General features: G+C 37.3%; 2 protein-coding genes across 3 annotated transcripts in view; one reads left to right on the top strand and one right to left on the bottom strand.

Moving 5' to 3' along the window:
- LRRN3 (leucine rich repeat neuronal 3) overlaps positions 1-20,806 on the top strand; it is a 50,738-nt gene extending 29,932 nt beyond the window's left edge. Inside the window, exon 2 of the mRNA XM_060777633.2 lies at positions 17,796-20,806. Within this exon, the coding sequence (XP_060633616.1) occupies positions 18,158-20,284 (2,127 nt within the window). The 5' untranslated portion in view covers positions 17,796-18,157 and the 3' untranslated portion in view covers positions 20,285-20,806. The remainder of the gene's footprint in view (positions 1-17,795) is intronic.
- IMMP2L (inner mitochondrial membrane peptidase subunit 2) overlaps positions 1-21,831 on the bottom strand; it is a 630,428-nt gene that overhangs the window by 350,881 nt on the left and 257,716 nt on the right. The window lies entirely within an intron of this gene.

Raw genomic sequence — 21,831 nt, 5'->3', positions numbered from 1 at the left:
AGAAATTACAAAATGTGTCATAAAAGGATTACTGAAATTATTCAGGACAGAAATGATTCAGGTGTTCCAAGAGAGCAAAATATTTTATGGGCTATCTAACTGAAAAATGAAAAAGCAGCTACAGATATTAAGTTTACATTAAAATTTAGCCCGAAGTGCACACATCAGTATGGGAAACAATCGTTTAACTAAGGCCACATCTACTCCAGCCAATTAATCCAGGGTCAATCTGGAACAGAAATGACTTCAATCCATTATTAGAGTCAACTTGATCAAAAATTAATTTAACATTTAGTTTTTTCAACAAGCCCACCCCATTTCAGTTGCATAGACCCCCATTGCTATATACCGTTACAATCATATTTTATATCCTGTTTTGTGAGTATTACAGTCAGCTTTCCACATATATTAAGATTAGGCGCACAGAATACCCATGACAGTGAAAAACACAAAGTTAAAAAAAGTTTGTTTTTTAATGTGAGAGAGCACCACTTTAAGAATCTCTAGGTTCACCACCAAGATTTTGTGGCCAATCTGTGACAGAAGATGATCATAGAATTGTATGTATAATCAAATTTGCAAAAGTCAAATCTGCTAATGCAGAAGGCCAAATGTTTTGCTTTACCAGAAGAAGAAAAATCTAAAAGAAAAATAGGTGTTATTTTGTGATGTGTCTCATTCTAGAAAAAAGATATACCCCTTAAATGTTGAAGTAAGAAATAGAAGTTCTTGCTTCCATGGTGGGTCAAGTCTGACGACCAGGTAATATTACAACAGCAACAAATGTTCATGGAAAGAGGAAGTAAATAAATCTTTAACAACATCAACTAATCCTGATATATTTTTACTGTGTGGCTCCTGACACTTGAATACCATTTACACTATGAAAAATATATTCCAACATCCAAGAAGAACATAATTTGATCTTCCATTCAAAGCCAGGAAAAAAGCATAACAATTGTGTCCCAAGAATCAGAAATGTCAAAGAGTTTAAGTACACTGATATAATCATGTAAAAATGACAATTTCAGGCTTGGAAAAATCATTTGTTTCCCAATCATGTACAAAAATCAATTGAACATGCACTGACTTTAATTAATTGCTCAGCTGAGCAAAAACTATAATTAAAAATAAATACAAATCATTTTTTTCTGTAATTAGATATGGCTATATATGCACAAGCTGGTAATTCAGGAGCATGCAAAAATAATAAGCTAATATAAAATACTGCAAAAATCAGAACTTCAATTTCTGAGTATTTACGGATATATATATATATATATATATATATAATTAATATTCACTTTGCTAATTATCACTTGCCAGTTCTACTGTCCCTCAACTGCCTTTGTAACTATCCATATGTGTTATGTAAATGCACAACATGCATTTATATTTATCGTTCCATGGTGAATCCACTGCATTATCCCTTCTAGAGCAAGATATCTCTCAAAATTATTTCAATGACTGTCAAATGCACCTTTTACGGATGGTTCCCCATTGTATAAATACATTTAGAAAGGCCTGAGTAGAATTAAACACGCTTAATTTTTCTTGGCGTATGTGTTTGTTGATGCAGCGAATGGAAATAATCCAGATAGTTCTACAAATGTCTCATTGTATTTATTTTCTCATTTGTATTTGTTTTAATTAAGATTTTCCTGTGTGTATCCATATATTTCTGAAATCTGGGATCTACTACGAACCTCCAAAATAATATTAGCATTCTAAAATAGTAACAACACATCATAACAAACAAATTTGGTGATAAGAAGATAAGCTTCGGGTTTGGTGCTTAATATACAGAGAAAAGGTACATCTAAAACAATGTTAGAAACTATTTATGTGAGGCTAAATAATCAATGTTGGCTTAGTAGGTCAACTTAGGGTACAACTTAATGTTGGAAATATTATTTGTTTTCCCATCTGAATAACTTTGATGACTTTGGGTGGTAATTGAACAAATTTCTAAAGGATGATGCTATCAGTAACTACTAAAGATAAGAGATAAGTACAAAGTATAGTGAGCCTGTGCATATCAGTTGTTAGAGAGCACAACCAAGTAGGCTCTCCAGCCTGTATGCATTCTACAGATAAACTGGTTGAAAACTTTGTGAACAAAATGCAAAACTTGATTCACCTGTGCTTTGATTCAGAATGACTCCTCTTATGATCTCAAGAATTCAGTTCCAACTAGAGTGATCTGGTCTGAATGCAGCTAGCCTTCTGCATACAGTAGGTGACCATCAATAAAATCTGTTTCATAGTGATCCTATCAGAGATGGTAGAGCATTTCATTGAAGAAATAAACTGTGCTGTGCAATATTACCCATCACCCACTTTCTTAAAATAATCCTGTGAGGTTTGATACTTGCAACCTCTTCAAATGGCCTTTTCGGGCCATGCCGTTGTGCTGGCAATCACTGGCAAAAGGGAAGGTGTGGAGGGCAGCTCGTGGTGCACTACATGCCCTCCTTCCTCTCCTCATCACATAGAGGGGGTAAGAAGAAGGTGCTTTAGTACCCTTTCCCTCCTCTCATCAGATAGTAGAAATGACAGCAACGCACAACAATGAGCATTGCCCCACTGCCCTGTTTGCCATCAAATGGTAAAAAGGGAGGGAATTGCGGGTAGCTCCTTTGGAGTTACCCAAACTACACTTTCCTCCCCATAGTGGAGGAGAAAGTGCCTTTCAGCGCTTCCCCTCCACTTTGAGAGGAATGTGGGAGGGGCCTGCCATGTGTTGTGTGATGGGGCATAGCAGGCCCCATCCTTGCCATGATTAAAAATGGCAAAATGGGGCAAAAATGCCCCATATGAAGAGGTCCCTAATGAGACTGATGGCTGAGTGTGTACTTAGACCTGGGTCTTCAGCAGGCCACTCTTCGACATGAGAAATATAACATTATAATTCTTTTTCATGTTTTCAAGATTTGTGTGGGTGTCAATCACGTTAGCATGCTGGCAGCACTCAATTAACTTTATAAATGACTGAAAGAAATCTCTTTCATCCACCCCCTTTCCCTTTTAGACTCAGAGTAGTGAATTCCAACAAAAAAATGCATTATTGCTGAAAAAGGGTTAAGGAAAGGAAACCCAAACTAAATGTCCAGGACTTGAAGCCAGCTGAATATAAAGAATGCTGCCAAATATAAAATGAATGAATAGCAGTTTAAATGAGCCCAATCAGATAAGTGCTGTGCAGGCAAAAGTCTGAGATTAATAAGATTGACAAATGGGTGAAAGAATCCATGCATATTTCGCACTAGATTCATGGTGCCTTAGCAGTTTCTTCACAAAATAATACTGTCTGTGTATGCTTCTTCTATTATAGTTGCTAATAACCTATGGTCTAAGCATCAATAAACTACTATGGCCATCTCTGCTTAAATATATGTTTTTATTTTATTTTACTACCCACAAACAAGCCTGTGAAAATCAACACAAGTGATTCATAACCATCGGTAGTTTACATGGGACAAGAAAGAGAATTATGTGTAAGGAAATGTATTTGGCCTTAAACCTGGAAAGCATGCATAGACCGGGGGGGGGGGGGGGGGGGTTGCCTGGGTCATACCTTCTGAAGGATAAGGAAGAATTAGAGCAATTTGAATGAAACAATATGGAACTGGATCCCTTTAACACAACAAGAACATTATTTAGGAGTTTACTTTAAGGTTATGTTAATTTCCTCACTCTAAAAAGGGATGATGCTACTATGGCTCAATACTGAATTCAACCAATGTAATCCATTCACTCTCTCTCTTTTTTTCTCTTTTGCCTGATAATTAAAATTTGCCATTATTTTAGTTTAACTGATGTAGCAATCATATACATTGAACAACCCCTTCCGGATAAACATGTTGCTTAATACATATCAGGCCAGCTTTACATGCTTCTTTTGTACAGTGAAATCTTTGTACACGTTGACTTGTATAATTGATATTTATGGAGTGAATTCTTCTTAAAGCCAATGTCGCATCAATTGATACTTCCACACTTAAGACCTCTTCACACGAAAAAATGCTCTATTTTGCTGCTCTATTTCATGGCTTGGATGGGACCTCCTGTGCACCATCACACGATGCATGGTAGGCCCAGCCCACTTTCCTCCCAAAGTGGAGGGAAAACACCAAAAGGCGCTTTGTCCTCCACCACAGGGAGGAAAGTGTTGTTGGAGCTACCTGCACTTTCCTCCCCAAATCCTCGTGTGATGGCAGAAAGGGCAGTGAGGCAACATGTGTTGCTGCCCTTTCTGCCATCTGATGTGTGGAGGGAAATGATGCCAAAGCACCCTCTCCCTCATGTGATGAGGGGAGGAGGGAGGGCATGCAGGGCACCACAAACTGCACTGTGCGCCTTCCTTTTCACCAGCAATTGCTGGCGCAACAGCACAGTCCCAAGGGGCCATGTGAAGAGTGCCATAGTGACAATCTGTTGAATGAGTAAACTGGTTCCACTGGAAAAAGAAGTATTTGAAGAGATAAGGGCAGTTCGCCCTGTGGTATGTGTTGACCATCACTTATTCAGATTTCCAAAACTTGAAATACTTCAAAATTGTCCATATCAATGGTTGAGATTGCAACATTTTTGCTTTCTGATCGTTCAATGTACACATCTTTCTTTAATGCAAAAAAGTATTGTATAAAATTGCCTTCAAGCTACATATATAAGATGTATATATGATTTTATGTTTAGACTTGGGTTCCATCTCCAAGATAGCTCATTTTTATTTATTTTTGTGTCAGGAGTAACTTGAGAAACTGCAAGTCGCTTCTGGTGTGAGAGAATTGGCAGTTTGCAAGGACGTTGCCCAGGGGATGCCTGGATGTTCTTGATGTTTTACCATCCTTGTGGGAGGCTTGTCTCATGTGCCTGCATGGGAAGCTGGAGCTGACAGAGGGAGCTCATTCGCACTCTCCCCAGATTCAAACCTGCGACCTGTCAGTCTTCAGTCCTGCCAGCACAAGGGTTTAACCCACTGCTCTAAGATATCTCATTAATCACATATATGCAAACACAGGTATTCCAAATACTGGGAGGGAAATAAAAAAACCTTTTGATCCAAAACATTTTGGGTAAATGATACTCAACTTGTATTGGATGCATGATTGGTTAAAATTAGCTGATCATAATTTGGTCAATAGGAAGATTGCAGGCTATTTGCCTTATAGTTACTCTGTATATTCAGACAGATTAGTGGGAATGTCTCTAATATGGGAAGTAACTGTCCTGTTTCAGGTGTTTAGGTTAGCAAAATCTCCTTTGGAGGTTTAAACAATTAAATTCCTCTGTGAAAAATGTTCATAGTGTTCCCTAAATCATTGCAGAATTACTCTCTGAGAATTACTCTCAGAATTACTCTCTGAATTACCCTCTTTCCCATATCACATTGGCAGGACCCTCATTTGTAGTTAGTACAACTGTGCTCATTTTAGAAAGTGGGACAAAAATCACACCTGAAATTATTGCCCTGAAAACCTTTTAGGTATTGCTTCTAAACTTATATCTATTAAAGCAAATTGGAAGACAGAGGCACATTTAATGAAATTATAAGAAAAGTCAGGCCGGCTTTTCCTATAATTTCCTATAAGTTGCTCTAGGGTTTGTTTGTTTTTAAAAAAACTTGGTATACTAAGAGCACACATATGTAGTGTGTTGTAGTGGGCTACAGCTCTGGAGTATGTGTGTGTATAAGCCTTCAAGCAACCTGTTGACTTATAGTGGCCGCATGAATTTAATAGGGTTTTCTTGGGTAAAGAATATTCAGAGGTGCTTTTAGCAGTTCCTCCTCTGAAATATAACCTATTATGTCTGGAATTTGTTAATGGTCTGTCATTTGGATACTAATCCAGCCTGGCTTTGCTGAACTTCCAAGATCAAGTGGTATCTGGAGACCAGAGTTCAATTCCTGTTCAGTTACTAAGGCCCCTTCTATTCAGCCGTATCATCATCATCATCATCATCATCATCATCATCATCATCATCATCATCTTTATTTATACCCCGCACTGTAGAAGGGGCCTAAGACACTTTGATATGCTCAACAGAGGTCTTCTTTTGTCCTTGGTCTTTCTGCAAATTTCAGGCATGAGAGTGATTCAAAATATTTGGACAACAAAGTGTTGTGACACCTTCCAATGATAGGGGGGCATGTCACTCACCTTATTTCTTTTGTGAGTGGAACATGGAGAAATGTGTGTTACTGGACATTTTTGGGGGGGCGGTATTGCTGTGATTGCTGCATAAAAGGTATTTCCAAGTGGAATGATTGCAGAAAAGAGAACATTGTGGAAATGATCCTTTCACTGCGGGCCCTTCCACACAGCCTTATAACCCAGGCCTCTTCCACACAGCTGAATAAAATCCCACATTATCTTCTTTGAACTGGGATATATAGCAGTGTGGACTCAGATAACCCAGTTCAAAGGAGATATTGTGGGTTATTCTGCCTTTATTCTGTCTTATATGTCTGTGTGGAAGGGCCCCTAGAATGTAAGGCAATAATCTACAATATCTGCTTTGAATGGGATTATCTGAGTCCACACTGCCATATAATCCAGTTCAATGAGGATTTTATACAGCTGTGTGGAAGGGGCCTAAGAGCATCACCACAAGTACTACAAAAACAAGATCCATACCCTGATTAATAGTCAAGAATAAAAAAGAACCCACCACTTCCTATGTTCACTAGAACAATAAAGAACTATGGGCCTAGAGATCCTATATCAAGCAGACAGAATATAATGATTTGCCAGCATGTGTCTGTCTCCTGTGTTTATAGGGTTCTTTAAGGGGCTAAAAGGGGCTGTCCTCCAGTTCTTTAGACCTATTCCACATGTCATTTTCTCATAGCACAGAAATTGTCACCATTGGTTTTTCTTAGCAGTGAGGATAGGAAATAATTCAGATGTTTTACTATTTCAACATTATGGTATCTGGAGTGCCACTGTGTAATATTTCCCTGTTTCAGTTTTGTAATTTACATTCTTGATATTGTACATTATGGTACAGTATGGTAGTGATAAGGTCTATCAAACAAATTGGACTGAAGTGTTTACTCAAACAATATGCAATTCTGTCATCAAAAGCATTTACATGTAAATTTTAAACAGACTACAATTGAAATATTTGAAATGATGGGGAAAAACAATGACTGGAAAGTTCCCTCAACCTGCAGTCCCTTTTGTTGTTCTCAGAACAGCAGAACAGCACAATTTGTTAACTCTCATGGTCAGAGGAACTACAAATATGGAGTTCAAGTCTCCAAACCAAAGGTGTGCCCATACTAAATAAAACTGTGAAACACTGGAAAGGGTAGAATGGAATATAATATCCCTTGATTTTGGAGTCCTAAAAATGCACACCTTAACTGTAGAAGTACTACTATTTTACCCTCTAAGTTGCTTCATTTTCAGGAAGACTGCTATTCTCCAGCTGTTCCGCCTTGCTGTTTCTTTTTTTGCTTTCCACAACTTTCTCCCTGAATTCTTTGAGTTCTACATCTGTGCTCCTTTTCTTTCTTGATCTGCAATAATTAGCAATAAATAGGAATCAGGCAATAAGAGTGGGCATATTAAAAAAGGAGGGGAACACAGACTCACAGCCTCAAGAGGTTAAGTTGTTTGGGAGTTCCTTAGGCCCCTTCCACACAGTTGTATAAAATCCACATTGAACTGGATTATATAGCAGTGTGGACTCAGATAACCCAGGGCCCTTTCACACAGCCCTATATCCCAGAATATCAAAGCAGAAAATCCCACATTATTTGAGTGCAGACTCAGATAACCCAGTTCAAAGCAGATATTGTGGGATTTTCTGCCTTCATATTCTGGGATATAGAGCTGTGTGAAAGGGCCTCCAGAATATGAAGGCAGAAAATCCCACAAGATCTGCTTTGAACTGGGTTATCTGACCCCACACTGCCATATATTTCAGTTCAAAACATATAGTGTGAGATTTTATTCAGCTGTGTGGAAGGGGCCCCAGTTCAAAGCAGATATTGTGGATTATCTATCTTGATATTCTGGGTTATATGGCTATGTGGAAGGACCCTTAAACTAGAGGGTAAAAAGGTAGTAACCTTTGTTGCATGCCTTGGCTCTCCTGTCAAGCAAGACTATATAAAAGCAGTCCCCAAATGCCAGTATATAATGTTACATATATACTTTTGATCTCATGTATAAGTCAAGGGTGGGTTTGGGGAAAAAATATGGAATTATATATGATCTGTAAGCAATTTGGGGGTCATTCTGAGAGGAAAGCAACCACACCACTTCAGGGGCTCAGCTTCCCAGATGCCACCACTACCATTTTCCTACCCAGGCATTTAAGAGGTGAGAAGCACCATATAAGAGGACTAAGCTCTTGCCTTTCAATACTCTACCCAAAAAAGGGGATAGTTCCTTTCTTTAAGGAAAGCTATTCCTCGGTTAAAAGATTTGTGAATCTGGTTTAGACAATTAGTTCCTGTGTCGTTTATTGTATTTATAAAATGTGTGAACTTAAAACAGATTTTCTCAGATTAGTATTCTTGATTTTTTTCATATTGAAGGACATATCGAGCATGAACATTATATATAGAGTAGTGATGTGCTCCCACACAGCTTCATGATTTGTTTACTATTCCAAGGTTTTACTGAGAAAGCTTGGGGGAGGCATGCTCTCCAGGCTAAAAAATGTTGAAATTGTATGAATCTGGAATAAATTGCTGCCACACAATTCCACTTATGTTAATGTAAACACACATATACACATTCATGTACATATATTTCCCCAGAATTAGCATTCTGAAGGAGTACTAGAAGTGAGAGGAAGAACAAGACCTGGGTGTTATAGAACAGATCTACTACCTAGGTAGCATGGAAAATGCACCTTCTAGTACTTTTAATTCAAGTCTTTTTGCCAAGATTCATGGAGATTATGAGTTCCCTAGTATCTTAAAGTGGGTTAATTGTGCCCTGTGGATGGCCAGAAGATCAGCAGGGCCTTCAAAGTGGAGTCTCATCTCCTCAAAACCTCTGCCCTTCCCACAAGCAATCACTTCTACTTTGGTTGGGGGGGGGGGGACTCCACAGGTATAAATCAGGGTCATGTGCAAAAATGGAGTAGGAAAACCAATCCTACCTCCAAGGCTGAGGTTGGCCCACTGGAACAAAACATGGGAGTGGAGGGGGGAGGCACACAAGGGATGAGTACCTAGAGGAATGAGGCTAGTAGTTCACAGCCTTGGAATACCAAGAATGATAAATTATCTAACCGTTAGTGTTAGTTACTTTTTAAAGGGTTTGATATGAATACAGTTGACTCTTCACATTCACAGGGATTAGGGGCATAAGAACCCAGTAAAAGTAGAAAAACTGTTAATATCACCAATCTGCCCTCCCTCCCAAGTCTATGAACTTTGGGAGGAAGATTGGCAACCCAGATCATCACAGCCACACCCTATGAAGCCACACTAAAACCATTTGGTTAACAAAACAGGTGGAAATGATATATTCAGCATGATGGATTGACATTATCACACTTATCATTAAAAATGTTGCTCTTGAGCAGTCATAGGAGCATAACATAGGATCCAGAAAGCTCTCTTTTTTCTCTTTAGTTGTTTTGCTAAAGAGAATATTGGAGTTAAAGTTCTAAGATGAGTAGAATGATATTTTACTTTCCATGTGGAGTTTTGCTAAATTGGAATATGATTAAATTAAATATGAAAATGAAGCTTCTCTGTTACTTTTAAGAAAAAGTTATTTCAGTACACCAATAACGTTAGGAACAAAAACTTCATACTCAACAGGGTTCAAGAATATGGTGATTTCATGAAAACTCAAAATAAAAATGTTCACCCTATACGTTTTATGAAGAATGTTTTTGATGAAGACTAGACTCAAATATCGTCAGATATGTGACACAAGAGCTTTGGAGATGACTTGCCTGTAATAGCCCCAAAAGTGAGAGTTTATCCTGTCTTACTTTCATATAAACATTTTAAGCCCTTGGCTATCCCTCAGGCAACATATACCTAAGAAATCTGGAAGAAAAGAAAGAGGATCATATAAAATGGCTAAAACAGTGAAGTATTATAATTGCTTTCAGAAAGCTTACTTTTCATATGAATCTATGGTGAAATTATATCTGGAACATTATGAACATTTCAGGTACTGGCACCTTGGTAAAGATATTGTAGATGCAGAGAAAATGCAAATAAGTAAAAATGATGTGAGCAGGTGACTGGGATAACTCTACTTTGAGAAAAGGTTACAGTGTTTGAAGAAAAGTAGTCAAAGAGAAGTCTTTTGCCTTGGTAATACTAGAATTCATTTAATTATCCTAAATGGTGTAGGACTCGGGAGAGGTTAAAAGAGGCACTGGACTTCCCCTAGATCTGGAATTCATTTAATGAAATTACATGGCGGAAACCTCAAGATAGACATAAATGGATCAATGAGCTTGCTTAATAAGTGTATAATGTAGGTTCATTTACATATGAAGAGCTTTAAATATCATAGAACTGCTCTGGAAGATTAAAAAATAGCTAGAAAAACATTTTCTCCAGGTCTCCAATGTGATTCTATGGTCAACTTCTGCTGTACTTCTGTTGTCTTTGCCTTTGAACGCTGGTTGAAGACTATGGGAAATAGGATTCTGGATTATATAGGTCTCTGGTCTATTCCAGCAACACTTTTTTTTGTTCTTAATTTCTAAAAGACACTGCATACTTTAATATAAGAATGCTTACAAAACTTTTAATGTATTTGAAGAGCTCATTCTCCAGAACACTATAACAGGACACAATTAACCAATATAACTGAATAACTCGCTTTGTTCTTTAGGAAAGAAGGAATCCAACGTCCTTTACACTTTTTGCAGAGTCAGAAAAAAATAATGAGTTACAATATAAGTTGCTCATAATTAACTAGTTTCTAATAAGAAAGGCACAATTAAATTGCATCTTGTTTGTACTGCAATAAGGAATAACTTGGTTTCTTTTGCACTATTGATGTAATTGCTTTAGTTACTTGTATGTAGGAAGTTAATAAGCTCTTTATTTAGGTATGTTTTGTAACAAAAGTCCGCAATGTGTACTATTGCTGCTTTCCCCAAAACATTGATGGAAACCACTGTTTTAATTACCTCTGAACAGTGAGAGGTACAGGTTTACTTTTTAAAAAATCTACTTATAATTATAATGGTAAGTAAATACTGAGTTTAGCGGAACTAAGAAGTATTTCTAATTCCATTTTAAATATACCTTTCCAAGCACTATTTTTTTCTCACTTCATTCTTTTTTTCAATTACAGCCACAATAACAGGAATTATGAAATGCTTTTTTTAGCAGAGTTTTCCCTGAGAAGTAACTGTGTAAATACAGCTGTGCTTTGGGAATAATACCACCTCTTAATGGGCCCATGTGAAATGAGCAAGGGATATTTGCTTTCAAGCTGCAACCTACACCCCCCCACCACCAAAAAAAAAGCCTTCAGAGGCGAAGAAAGCAGAGGTGGGGAAGATTTCTAGTGCCTTACATTCGCTCTCTTTTCTGCTCACTCTAAACTCGTTCATAGCTCTAGAGATTAAAAACAATGTTCCATTTTATCCATTCCAGCTCAAATAAGAGATGCACACATCCCTAGAGAATAAGGCATGATTCATCAGTGACAGCAAGAGGCACAGGCCTAATTAAGGCATACCAATCATTGTCTACAAGAGAGATAATTAGTCCACAAAGGGTCATGCAGAGAGTCTTGAACGTATTTGTTCCAAAACCAACCAACATTGCTGTCATAGTTAACAAAAGATGGATTTCGACAAGGACATTTTACAGCTCATGGAGATTACAAAAACAATGTATAATAATTACAATATATACTAATGTATAAGTCAAGAGTTGGTTCAGGGTCAAAATTGTGAATTTTGAACTGTGAATACATAAAGGGTCATTCTGAAAAGAGGGGAAACCACTAATGTTGCCCAGGTGGCCAGCTTATCCGGTAACATTTCCCCACAGAAGAAACAACACCATGGTAGAGAGAGTAGAGAGGCTCACTGCTTCTTTCAGATTCTCTGGGGATGGACAAAGTTCTCGCCTATCACCACTCTACTCAAAGAAGAGGATAGTTCCTTTTTCTATATGAGAACTAAGGCACAGTACCCAAATTGACCCATGGATAAGCTGACCCAGATTTGACCTGATTTTTTAAAACTAAAATTGTTAGACGTATACATGAGTACATAGGGTGTTAGGTGATTCGGATAGACTACTCTGTGAATATCCTGCCACCCTCACTCCCCTAAGTAGAACCTTGTACAAGCGATGGCCTTTACCATATATCAACACATTGCACAATGTTTTATGTTGCTGGTAAAGTGAACCCAAAAGATAATGATACCCCAGGGTACACAGTGAGGTCATGTTTCCAGATGAAGGACACACAAAAATGGCTATTAGTAAGACAGATGAAAGCAGGGGGCAAAGGGAGGACACATATATTGCCAACTGCAACTCAACATTTGCCCCACATAACAGTGACCCTTGTGCCTCTAGCAAAACAAAGCTTTTAATCTTGCAGAACTGTATCCCAGATTGAAACACAAGACACATGACTGGAAAACGAGCTCCAAAAATGGTACTGACCAGTCCTAGGCAACATTTCTTGATCATGCCAGATGATTACAAATTAAATCCAAGAACTCTGTGTAAATGAGTGGATATATATAAAGTGAATAGAATAATACAATTCAGTTGATTTAGTATACTGAATCACACTGTATATTAAGCCAGAAATGTCTTAAATGCCAGACAGCAAGGAAATGAAAAGCTTGATCATTCCTCAGCATGCCAGTCGTAGCTGGCAGGTAGTGGAACCACAGAGATCATTTGCCCGAGGCACATTATCTTTTAACAAGAAATCTTCCCATATACACTAAGATATCTATGTTCCTCCTGTACACAGTATAATTTTATACTCTTACTAAGCATTAGGAAATGTATGTAAAATGTCTTTCTCATTAAAAAATGAAGCACTCTCTTTATCCATCCTTCATTCTGATATCTTCACCTTTGAAAGGGAAATGAAATTACTCCCCTCTCACTTTCTCCTTCTGAAATTAAATGCAAAATATTAATTTAGCCATGAGTTTTTGGGGTGGGAGAGATATTTTCAGGCCATGGAAGGTAAAATCTGTGGATGCAAAATCTGTGGATATGGAGAATCGACTGTTCTTAATTTCTTGGAATGGATTATATTTTCCTTACATCAGTTAAAAAATGTATTGCAAATGACTTGGTCCACCTCCAAAATATACACTACAAAACTTCAAAACAGCAGAATGTTTCCTCTGCCTGTTTATCTCACACATTGTCTGTTCATTTTATTTATGTGCATTCCTAGACTGCACGTTACACTTATATGTAAAGGAAAAAGGTGGAAAATGGCTGAGTGTATCCATTAGCATCTACATCCACCAGACACCAGTGCGTGTGTGCCTTCAAGTCACCTATCAACTAATGATGACTGCCCCCCCCCCCCCCCCATGGACATTTAAAAGTGACTATGAGATTACTAGCACAAACCTATACATTCTTGTGATATGTATCTAGCGTTGAATGAAAATTAATGAGATGTAATCATACAAGAACATCTGTAGTAAGAATGGTACTTACAGTGAAAGAATAAGACTTATGACATCCAAAATGAAATCCCAGGCACCTATGAAGCTTCTTATATAAATATGGGCTTCAGGTATTTATAGGAACATTCTAAACAGACACTATAATGTGGTATGAAGCTGACTGATGAGTAAGTTGCACACCCCAAAGAGTACTGCAGTGTGCATCAAGCCTGAATCGGCACATTAAAAATTCACCCGAAATTTCAGAAAAAGCCTGAAAATCTGCTGCAGCCAATCAGAGTATATCTCATAAAGGGCTTGACCCCGAGACTAAAAATCGCAGAGTTCTGTACTGACACACTTTTTAAAAATGCCAAAACATGCCTGGTCGGAAACTAAACAATTACTCCCATAGGAGAGGAAACTACATCATTTCCATAGGTACCCCTCTTCTCTGTCCTTTTCTTCTCATTTCCTGTGCCCTGCCACAGTCTAGTGCTGATCTCAAATGGACATGGATATGCACATCATCACATCTTAATAGACTGTGAATGGAAAAAAAATATTCTTGGGTTAAATTCTTATCCGCAACCAGTGGATAATTTGGCCACCATCCCATCCTTGGACAGGTTCCTGGGCAATAGTGTAGGTGCAAAGAAGCCTGTTCAGTTTAATCCTCTTCCTAACGTGATTTTAAAGAACCGGATGTAAGAACATTGCTGAAGGCCACATGTTAAATGCATCTAGATCCACGATCCAGTTAAAACCTGACTGTTTATTAAAGCATTCAGGCCAAACTGATTTTATCTAGGCTGCACATGTCAATATTGTTTTAACTTGCTTCATATTTGAAAATTGAAACACTCTTTATTATATTTAACCTTTTAAATTTTGCAATGATTTATTGTTACTTTGATTTTATTGTAAGCTACCCTGAGATCTTCAGACAAGGACAGGGTATAAATATTTTAATCACAAAGAATGAATGTGAAAGTCCTCCGTCTTGTCTCCAAAAGAGATCTCCAAATGTGTCATGAAAAGGGCTAAAACTGATAATATCTCAATTTGTTGGGTCAAAACTTGAAACTCCTGAGAATCCAGATGCCTGAACATGGAAAACTCTCTAAGATGGGGACATGGAGGCAGGACTGGGAAGTTAAAAACTATAACCCTGTTTATACACTCTCTATAAAGCCTTAATGGAGCTTAACTGTACTATGCCATATAGTTATTTTATATTCATGTGTGAATGTATACAAATATACATACACACAAGCACATATCCATATATGTCACCTTTCAGCTCACAACAGTGACATCATTTAAAATTTGGCAACTGGAATTGACTTTGACCCTGGATGGTGTGATTACATTGAAATGTATTTTAATTATGTTATTATGTATTAATTTTGATTCCAGTTATTTTAAATTGCCATTGTATGTTTTTTTGAAGTAATTTTATTTAATTTTGAATAAAAGCATACAAAAGGAGGATTTTGTATTGATAAAATGCAATAACAGGACAGATGCGGGGGAAAGAAGGGTATAAGATTATAGAAAAAAAGGGGGACAGTAGCTTATCTAAAACAATGAGAGAAATATGCTTGCTGATTATAAAGTGTACAGAAGAGTGTAGAAGTGGAAATAAGACAGTGAGGGGAGGTGTGTGAATTTTATAAAAGTATTGAGTTTGACTTCCCGGTATCTTCTGCAATGTGTTTTCCTTTTCCTTTTACCTTCCTTGTTCTTTTGTGTCTTACTCTCCATTCCTTCGTATTATCTATCTTTTTCTTTTTAAAAATTATTTTCATGTTCTTTTCTTCTACTAAATATGTTGTGACTTGTTTCCAATCTATCTCTGTCTTTGGCTACCCTTCTTTTTTGATAATATGTATGTTAATTTATCCATGTTTCTTATATCTAAATTTTTGTTAACCATTGTATGTTTTGAAGGCACTATGGAGGTGCCATATGTAAGCCACCTTGAGTCCCCCTTGGGATAGAGAAAGGTGGGATATAAATAAGGTAAATAAACAAATAAATATAATAAATAAACATAAATGATAACAGCATGATAATCCATACTTGTTTTGTGGGGCCATTTCTTCTCGCCTCCTCCAAAACCACCTTGCCCCCTGCTTTTCTAGAAGCATTCCAAATTGTACCTAGAAAATAAAAATATTGTCTCCAAAAACACACTTAGTAGTAATGACGTGCATATGTATATGCTATGGAAATGCTGTTGTGGCTGCCTAATATCATTAATCAAAAGTTTAATGGAAGGGGTAAGAGAATAGTTCTGAAATTGCTCATTAGTTGCTGTGTAACCAAAATATGTTGCAACATCTCAGTAAATTCCCTATGCAATAAATATAAGTGTTAAGTAATTGCTCCAAAAGACTCCCATTGAAATCGCTAATAACAAGAGAGTAAAGGGATTGGTCTTAAGAGTCTGAAAAAAGATGCCTTATTAACTAATATTTTTTGTGTGATCCGAATTTCATCTCAGCCAGTTGCATAAGTCACAGTTGCACAGTGTCATTCTCATTCTCCAGTGTAGTCAGTCATAATGGTCATGGGTTGTCAATGAGAACTGGTGGGATAATTAATCAACATGCCTTTAGTACTTTGAAATGAACCCACATCCAATAGATGTACATCTACACATATAACACCTGTAAGTGAATGTGTGTGTGTGTGGAGAGAGAGAGGTGGGGCAAGAGCAACTTCAACTAACTATATAATGGATGCAAAAGGAATATAAAATAAATTTCTAAACACAGGTAGCTTCAACAGCCTTAACAAGATTCTCCTCTTGACATCAGTAGTGTTCATTTCAGATAATGCTCTTCATTGGTAGAATACTTACTGGTTATCTGAAAGCTGTATGCCAGTTTTCTAGATAATGCTTCAGTGTCATCAAATGAAGGAAAGGAGCCAAAGCAGATGTTAATTCAGACTTTTATATGGTGTACGTATTGCAAAACATCCCTGACAATGAAATGCTGCTTTCTGTGCATTTTAACTTAACCAGCAACATCTCAAAATATATTTATCAGTATCAAGAATCACTGACCTTATTCCACAATTTGTAAACACTGCTGCCACCATTGTATGCTAATGTAAGGTTTAAAATAAAAGACATAGGTTAGAAACAGTGTGACTGCTTTACAAGACGTGTACTATATGCTACAGTATGTGATAGTGTGTAGTGTGCTTGACACGCTCATTTTCTAGTTGAGTTAAATGACTTATGTACTTTCTATCTGCAGTGTGTCTTACATGCCAGTTGTATGCATTTGCATAAACACCTTGTTCAGGATTCATGAAACTGGAATTATTTTTGCATATCCAATGCAGAAAATGAACATCACAGACATGCATGACTATAGGCAGGGAATAAGAGAAATTCAAATATGCATGAATTTTCTGATAAAGCTCCTTCAGTTAAATTTCCGCACACCTAATCTGCAGTGATTAAGGATAAAATATTCAATGACTCAAATTTATATCAATGATGTTACTGACATTACTGCCAATTATGCAGACATGTATTTATATTTATATACAGCTTTTCTGTCACAAGGATTTCAAAGAAATTTTTACAAGAGAATTATCATAAAACAAGATACAAATCATAATTTTATATCTCATCACCAGTCTACATTAAATCCCATATCAAATGTATATTGTGGCAGTAATGTCACTGCGGTGGAGGCAGCAAATTGCTCTAAGAGGGAAAGACAGCAGCAGACATTAATTCCACAATATTGTACTATCCAATACTGGTGACACCCAAAACACCTTACATCCTAAATCACCAATACATACACACACACAATAATTCACAATAAGCTGTGAGTCTAGTCCTATATACACTTACCTAGGAGTGAATTCTGATTTGGTTCAGTACAAATGGATAGAAATCTAAGATTGTATTTATAGACATATTACTATGTAAAAACACACATAAGATTACTATATTGGCAGTATATTTTTAGACACCAGAATTTTATACTGACCACTCACCAGCTGCAGGAAGCAATTGTATGTTTTAACCTCAAACAGGAGGGCAAAATTATTCTCTTTTCCAGTAAAAGTCTTGATTAATGATATTTTTTGCTTGTATTTTCTTAGGTTTTTCAAACATCATATATTAATTGTTGTCTTTCTTTGCACTTTAGGTGTATTTTCCAACACAACAAAAATGACGGAAAACATTGAATCTAAAGCGTATACTGTGATATAAAGAGGTTTGTGTTCATCTCTACAACCATCTGGATGGACCTCAGTTTCAAATCCATTTTGCCATCAATCCTAGTGAAGAGAACACTACAATTCCTCAATATGCCTCTCCTGATTGGAGCAAGTGATTGCAAGGGGGCAACTTATACCCAAGAAGCAGAGGGATTTTATATTTCTTCAGCATGTACCATTTGACAAATGCAAGTGCTTGCCTTATCAAATGACCAATTCCTTCTGTACTTAAAAACTGTAATTGTGCAATCATTAAGGGCCAATTACCTTTCTAGAATAGAGAGCTAAGATGAAGGACATCCCACTCAAAATTCACCTTATACTTGGTCTAACAATAATTGCACTAGTGCATGCTGTAGATAAAAAAACAGACTGCCCACAGTCATGTATGTGTGAGGTAAGACCATGGTTTACTCCAAGATCCATATACATGGAAGCCTGGACAGTGGACTGCAATGATGTAGGTCTCTCTACTTTCCCAGCCCAACTGCCTGCTAATACACAAGTTCTACTTCTACAAGCAAACAACATTCAAAAAATTGAATACTCAAAAGAATTTCCAGTAAACCTCACTGGTTTGGATTTATCTCAGAACAGTTTGTCCTCGGTGGCTAATATTGAACTTCGCAAGATACCGCAGCTTCTTTCAGTATACCTGGAGGAAAATAGACTTACAGAATTGCCTGATGAATGTCTCTCAGGGCTGAGCAACCTCCAGGAGCTCTATGTTAATCACAACCTGCTTTCTGCAATTGCACCAGGAGCTTTCATAGGCCTCGATAATCTTCTTAGGCTTCATCTCAATTCAAATAGCCTGCAACTGATCAACAAAAAGTGGTTTGAAGCTATTCCTAATCTGGAGATCCTAATGATTGGAGAAAATCCAATCATCAAAATCGAAGATAGGAACTTTAAGCCCCTTATCAATCTGCGGAGCCTGGTTTTAGCAGGCATAAATCTCACAGAAATACCAGATAATGCCTTGGCTGGACTTGAAAATTTAGAAAGCATCTCTTTTTATGACAACAGATTAGTTAAAGTGCCCCATAGAGCTCTTCAAAAGGCTACAAATCTTAAATTTTTGGATCTAAACAAGAACCCTATTAACAGAATACAAAGGGGGGATTTTAGCAATATGATACACCTCAAAGAATTGGGAATTAATAACATGCCTGAATTGATATCAATTGATAACTTGGCTGTTGATAATCTGCCAGATTTGAGAAAAATTGAAGCGACCAATAACCCAAGATTATCGTACATACATCCAAATGCATTCTACCGACTTCCCCGACTAGAATCTCTCATGCTTAACAGTAATGCACTTAGTGCCCTGTACCGTAGTACAATTGAGTCCTTGCCCAATCTTAAGGAAATCAGCATACATAGCAACCCAATCCGATGCGACTGTGTCATCCGATGGATCAATATGAATAAAACCAGCATTCGATTTATGGAACCTGAGTCCTTATTTTGTGTGGATCCTCCTGAATTTCAAGGCCAGAACGTTAGGAAGATTCATTTCAGGGAAATGATGGAAATCTGCCTTCCACTGATAGCCCCAGAAAGTTTTCCTTCAAAACTAAATTTGGAAACAGGCAGCTACATTTCCCTGCACTGCCGAGCAACTGCAGAACCGGAACCTGAAATATACTGGATAACTCCATCAGGACATAAACTTTTGCCCAACACTGTTTCACTGAAATATTATGTACATTCAGAAGGCACACTTGATATCAGTGAGATAACACAAAAGGAAAGTGGTCTATACACATGCATAGCAACTAATTTAGTGGGTGCCGATTTAAAATCCATTATGATTAATGTGGATGGATCTTCCTCCCAAGATGACCATAAATCTTTGTCCATTACTGTAGAAAGTGTGCAGTCTCATTCCATCCTATTGTCCTGGAAAGCAAATTCCAAAATAGTAAAGCCTGCCATCAGATGGACTGCTTTTCCAAAGGATGGAAGCTCTTTGGCATCCCGGAGCACTCGAATCCCATCCCATATCAAAGTCTACAATTTTACACACCTTACTCCATCAACGGAATATAAAATTTGTATGGATATTCCTACTGTTCAGTTGCAGGATGCAAGGCAATGCATCAATGTCACCACAATAGGATTGGATCCAGAAGTGACAAATTACGAGAAAATCAACATCACCATGTTTCTTGCCTGCCTTGGTACTCTTTTGGTATTTTTTTGTGTACTGTCTCTCTTCAGTTGCCTCTCCCACGAAATGAACTGTGATACAGGACACAGCTATTTCAGGCACTACCTGAAGAAACAACCCTTTTCCTTCAGTGAGCTTTATCCTCCTCTAATCAATCTTTGGGATACTGGCAAAGAGAAAAGCACAGCACTTGAAGTCCAAGCAACAGTTATAGGGGTTCCACCAAACATGTCATGAAATATCAAGCATTACTATACTTGGTGTTTTATACCGGGCATGCACAAGACTATAACTGTGCTCAATAAAAAGGCAAAAAAAGAAACCCTCTATAAAAATAAAAACTTGGTTTTTGCTGATGGTGGTGGCTACAAATATAAAATGTTACCAGTGTGGTATTTTTAAAAAAACAAAACACCTGTCTTTGAAGAGCTCTGTGCCAACCAAATTGTTTTCTAGAACTTTATAATGTGACTTCTTATACTCTAAGAGGCACTCAATACTGTTGAAACAGTGCAAGTAGATGAGAAAATTTTCTGTATTTGTTGTTTTTTTTTTTAATTAAATGTAGGAATAGTGGAACTGAATAATGCCCTCCTCCTGTGCTGTATGACACACATTAGCCACGAGCTTTTGCAGTGAACTGATAAAACTAGAATTGACACGTGGTGTAATGAAATGGATACATTCTGTAGAGTAGACACAGTGAGTATGTGAAACTTTTTTAATGGGGAAAAATACAATTTTTGATTACAACCAAAATAGTTTGGATTGTTTTCTTTCGGAAGAAGTTCTTCAGGGACCTACTCTTCATCATGTAGGTCAAAACCCAATGTCTGACTTATGTAAAGTAGACCTCTTCAAATCACTGGAAATTAATGTTGCAACTAACAAGTTCACTTCATGTTGCTGAATTTTAGGATTCATGTTCATTGTTGAGAAGGGTTAGAATCCACTGGATTTAGCCTGTGCATTTCAATGTCTGCTTAATATACACAGTCTTTCCTGTGAAAATATATAGGACTTGAGAACTGACTTATGATTGCTTCCCACTGGACAGGTGATGAAGACTGAAGTTCCACAAAGTCTGGACAACAAAGGATTTCTCATTCGAGAGAAATGTTATTTTTTATTTTATGTTCCAAGCAATTCTAAGTATACATACATATATAGAGAGAGAGAGAGAGAAAGGACACATGTGTCTCACTAGCTGAGTAGTAAGACTAGTTTTCAGAGTATACAATAAAATAATCATCTTCCTGGTTCTACATTTTATACACACACAGAGAGAGAGAGCGCTATCTTTTATAGCATTTTTCATGAGTAATATATTTTAAAATCCTCAGTCCACACATGTCAATCTAAAGGGCAACAGTTGAAATCTGGCTAACTACGTCATTTTATGGGGCCACAAATCTTTCAATGCCAGGGCAAAGTAGTTACATTTATACAGTCTTGCAATGGCAAACAGTTCTTTGAAAGCAACCATATGGCTAATGCAGCCCTTGGTAAAATTGAGTTTGACATCCCTGCCCCAAGTCCATCAAACCATTCTCTGCTTATTCTTATTTTACTTACTGAGCCACTGCATTAAGATGTGGCATGACAAACAAATCCAAAGCTACGGTCCAGTAAAATACTGAAATCACATTAATCACATCAATGTTCAACAGTGACTCAGCTGGGCCATGCTGCTTAGATCCACAATGGGAATACTTAAGCTGACACAACTAACGGTGGGAAATGCAGGTAGCTGAAGTTCAACATCTGGAGGAATTCATCATTTC

This window comes from Anolis sagrei, chromosome 5 (assembly GCF_037176765.1).
Source record: "Anolis sagrei isolate rAnoSag1 chromosome 5, rAnoSag1.mat, whole genome shotgun sequence".
In the NCBI taxonomy this organism is placed as follows: Eukaryota; Metazoa; Chordata; class Lepidosauria; order Squamata; family Dactyloidae; genus Anolis; species Anolis sagrei.
This window is presented reverse-complemented; position numbering and strand designations above follow the sequence as displayed.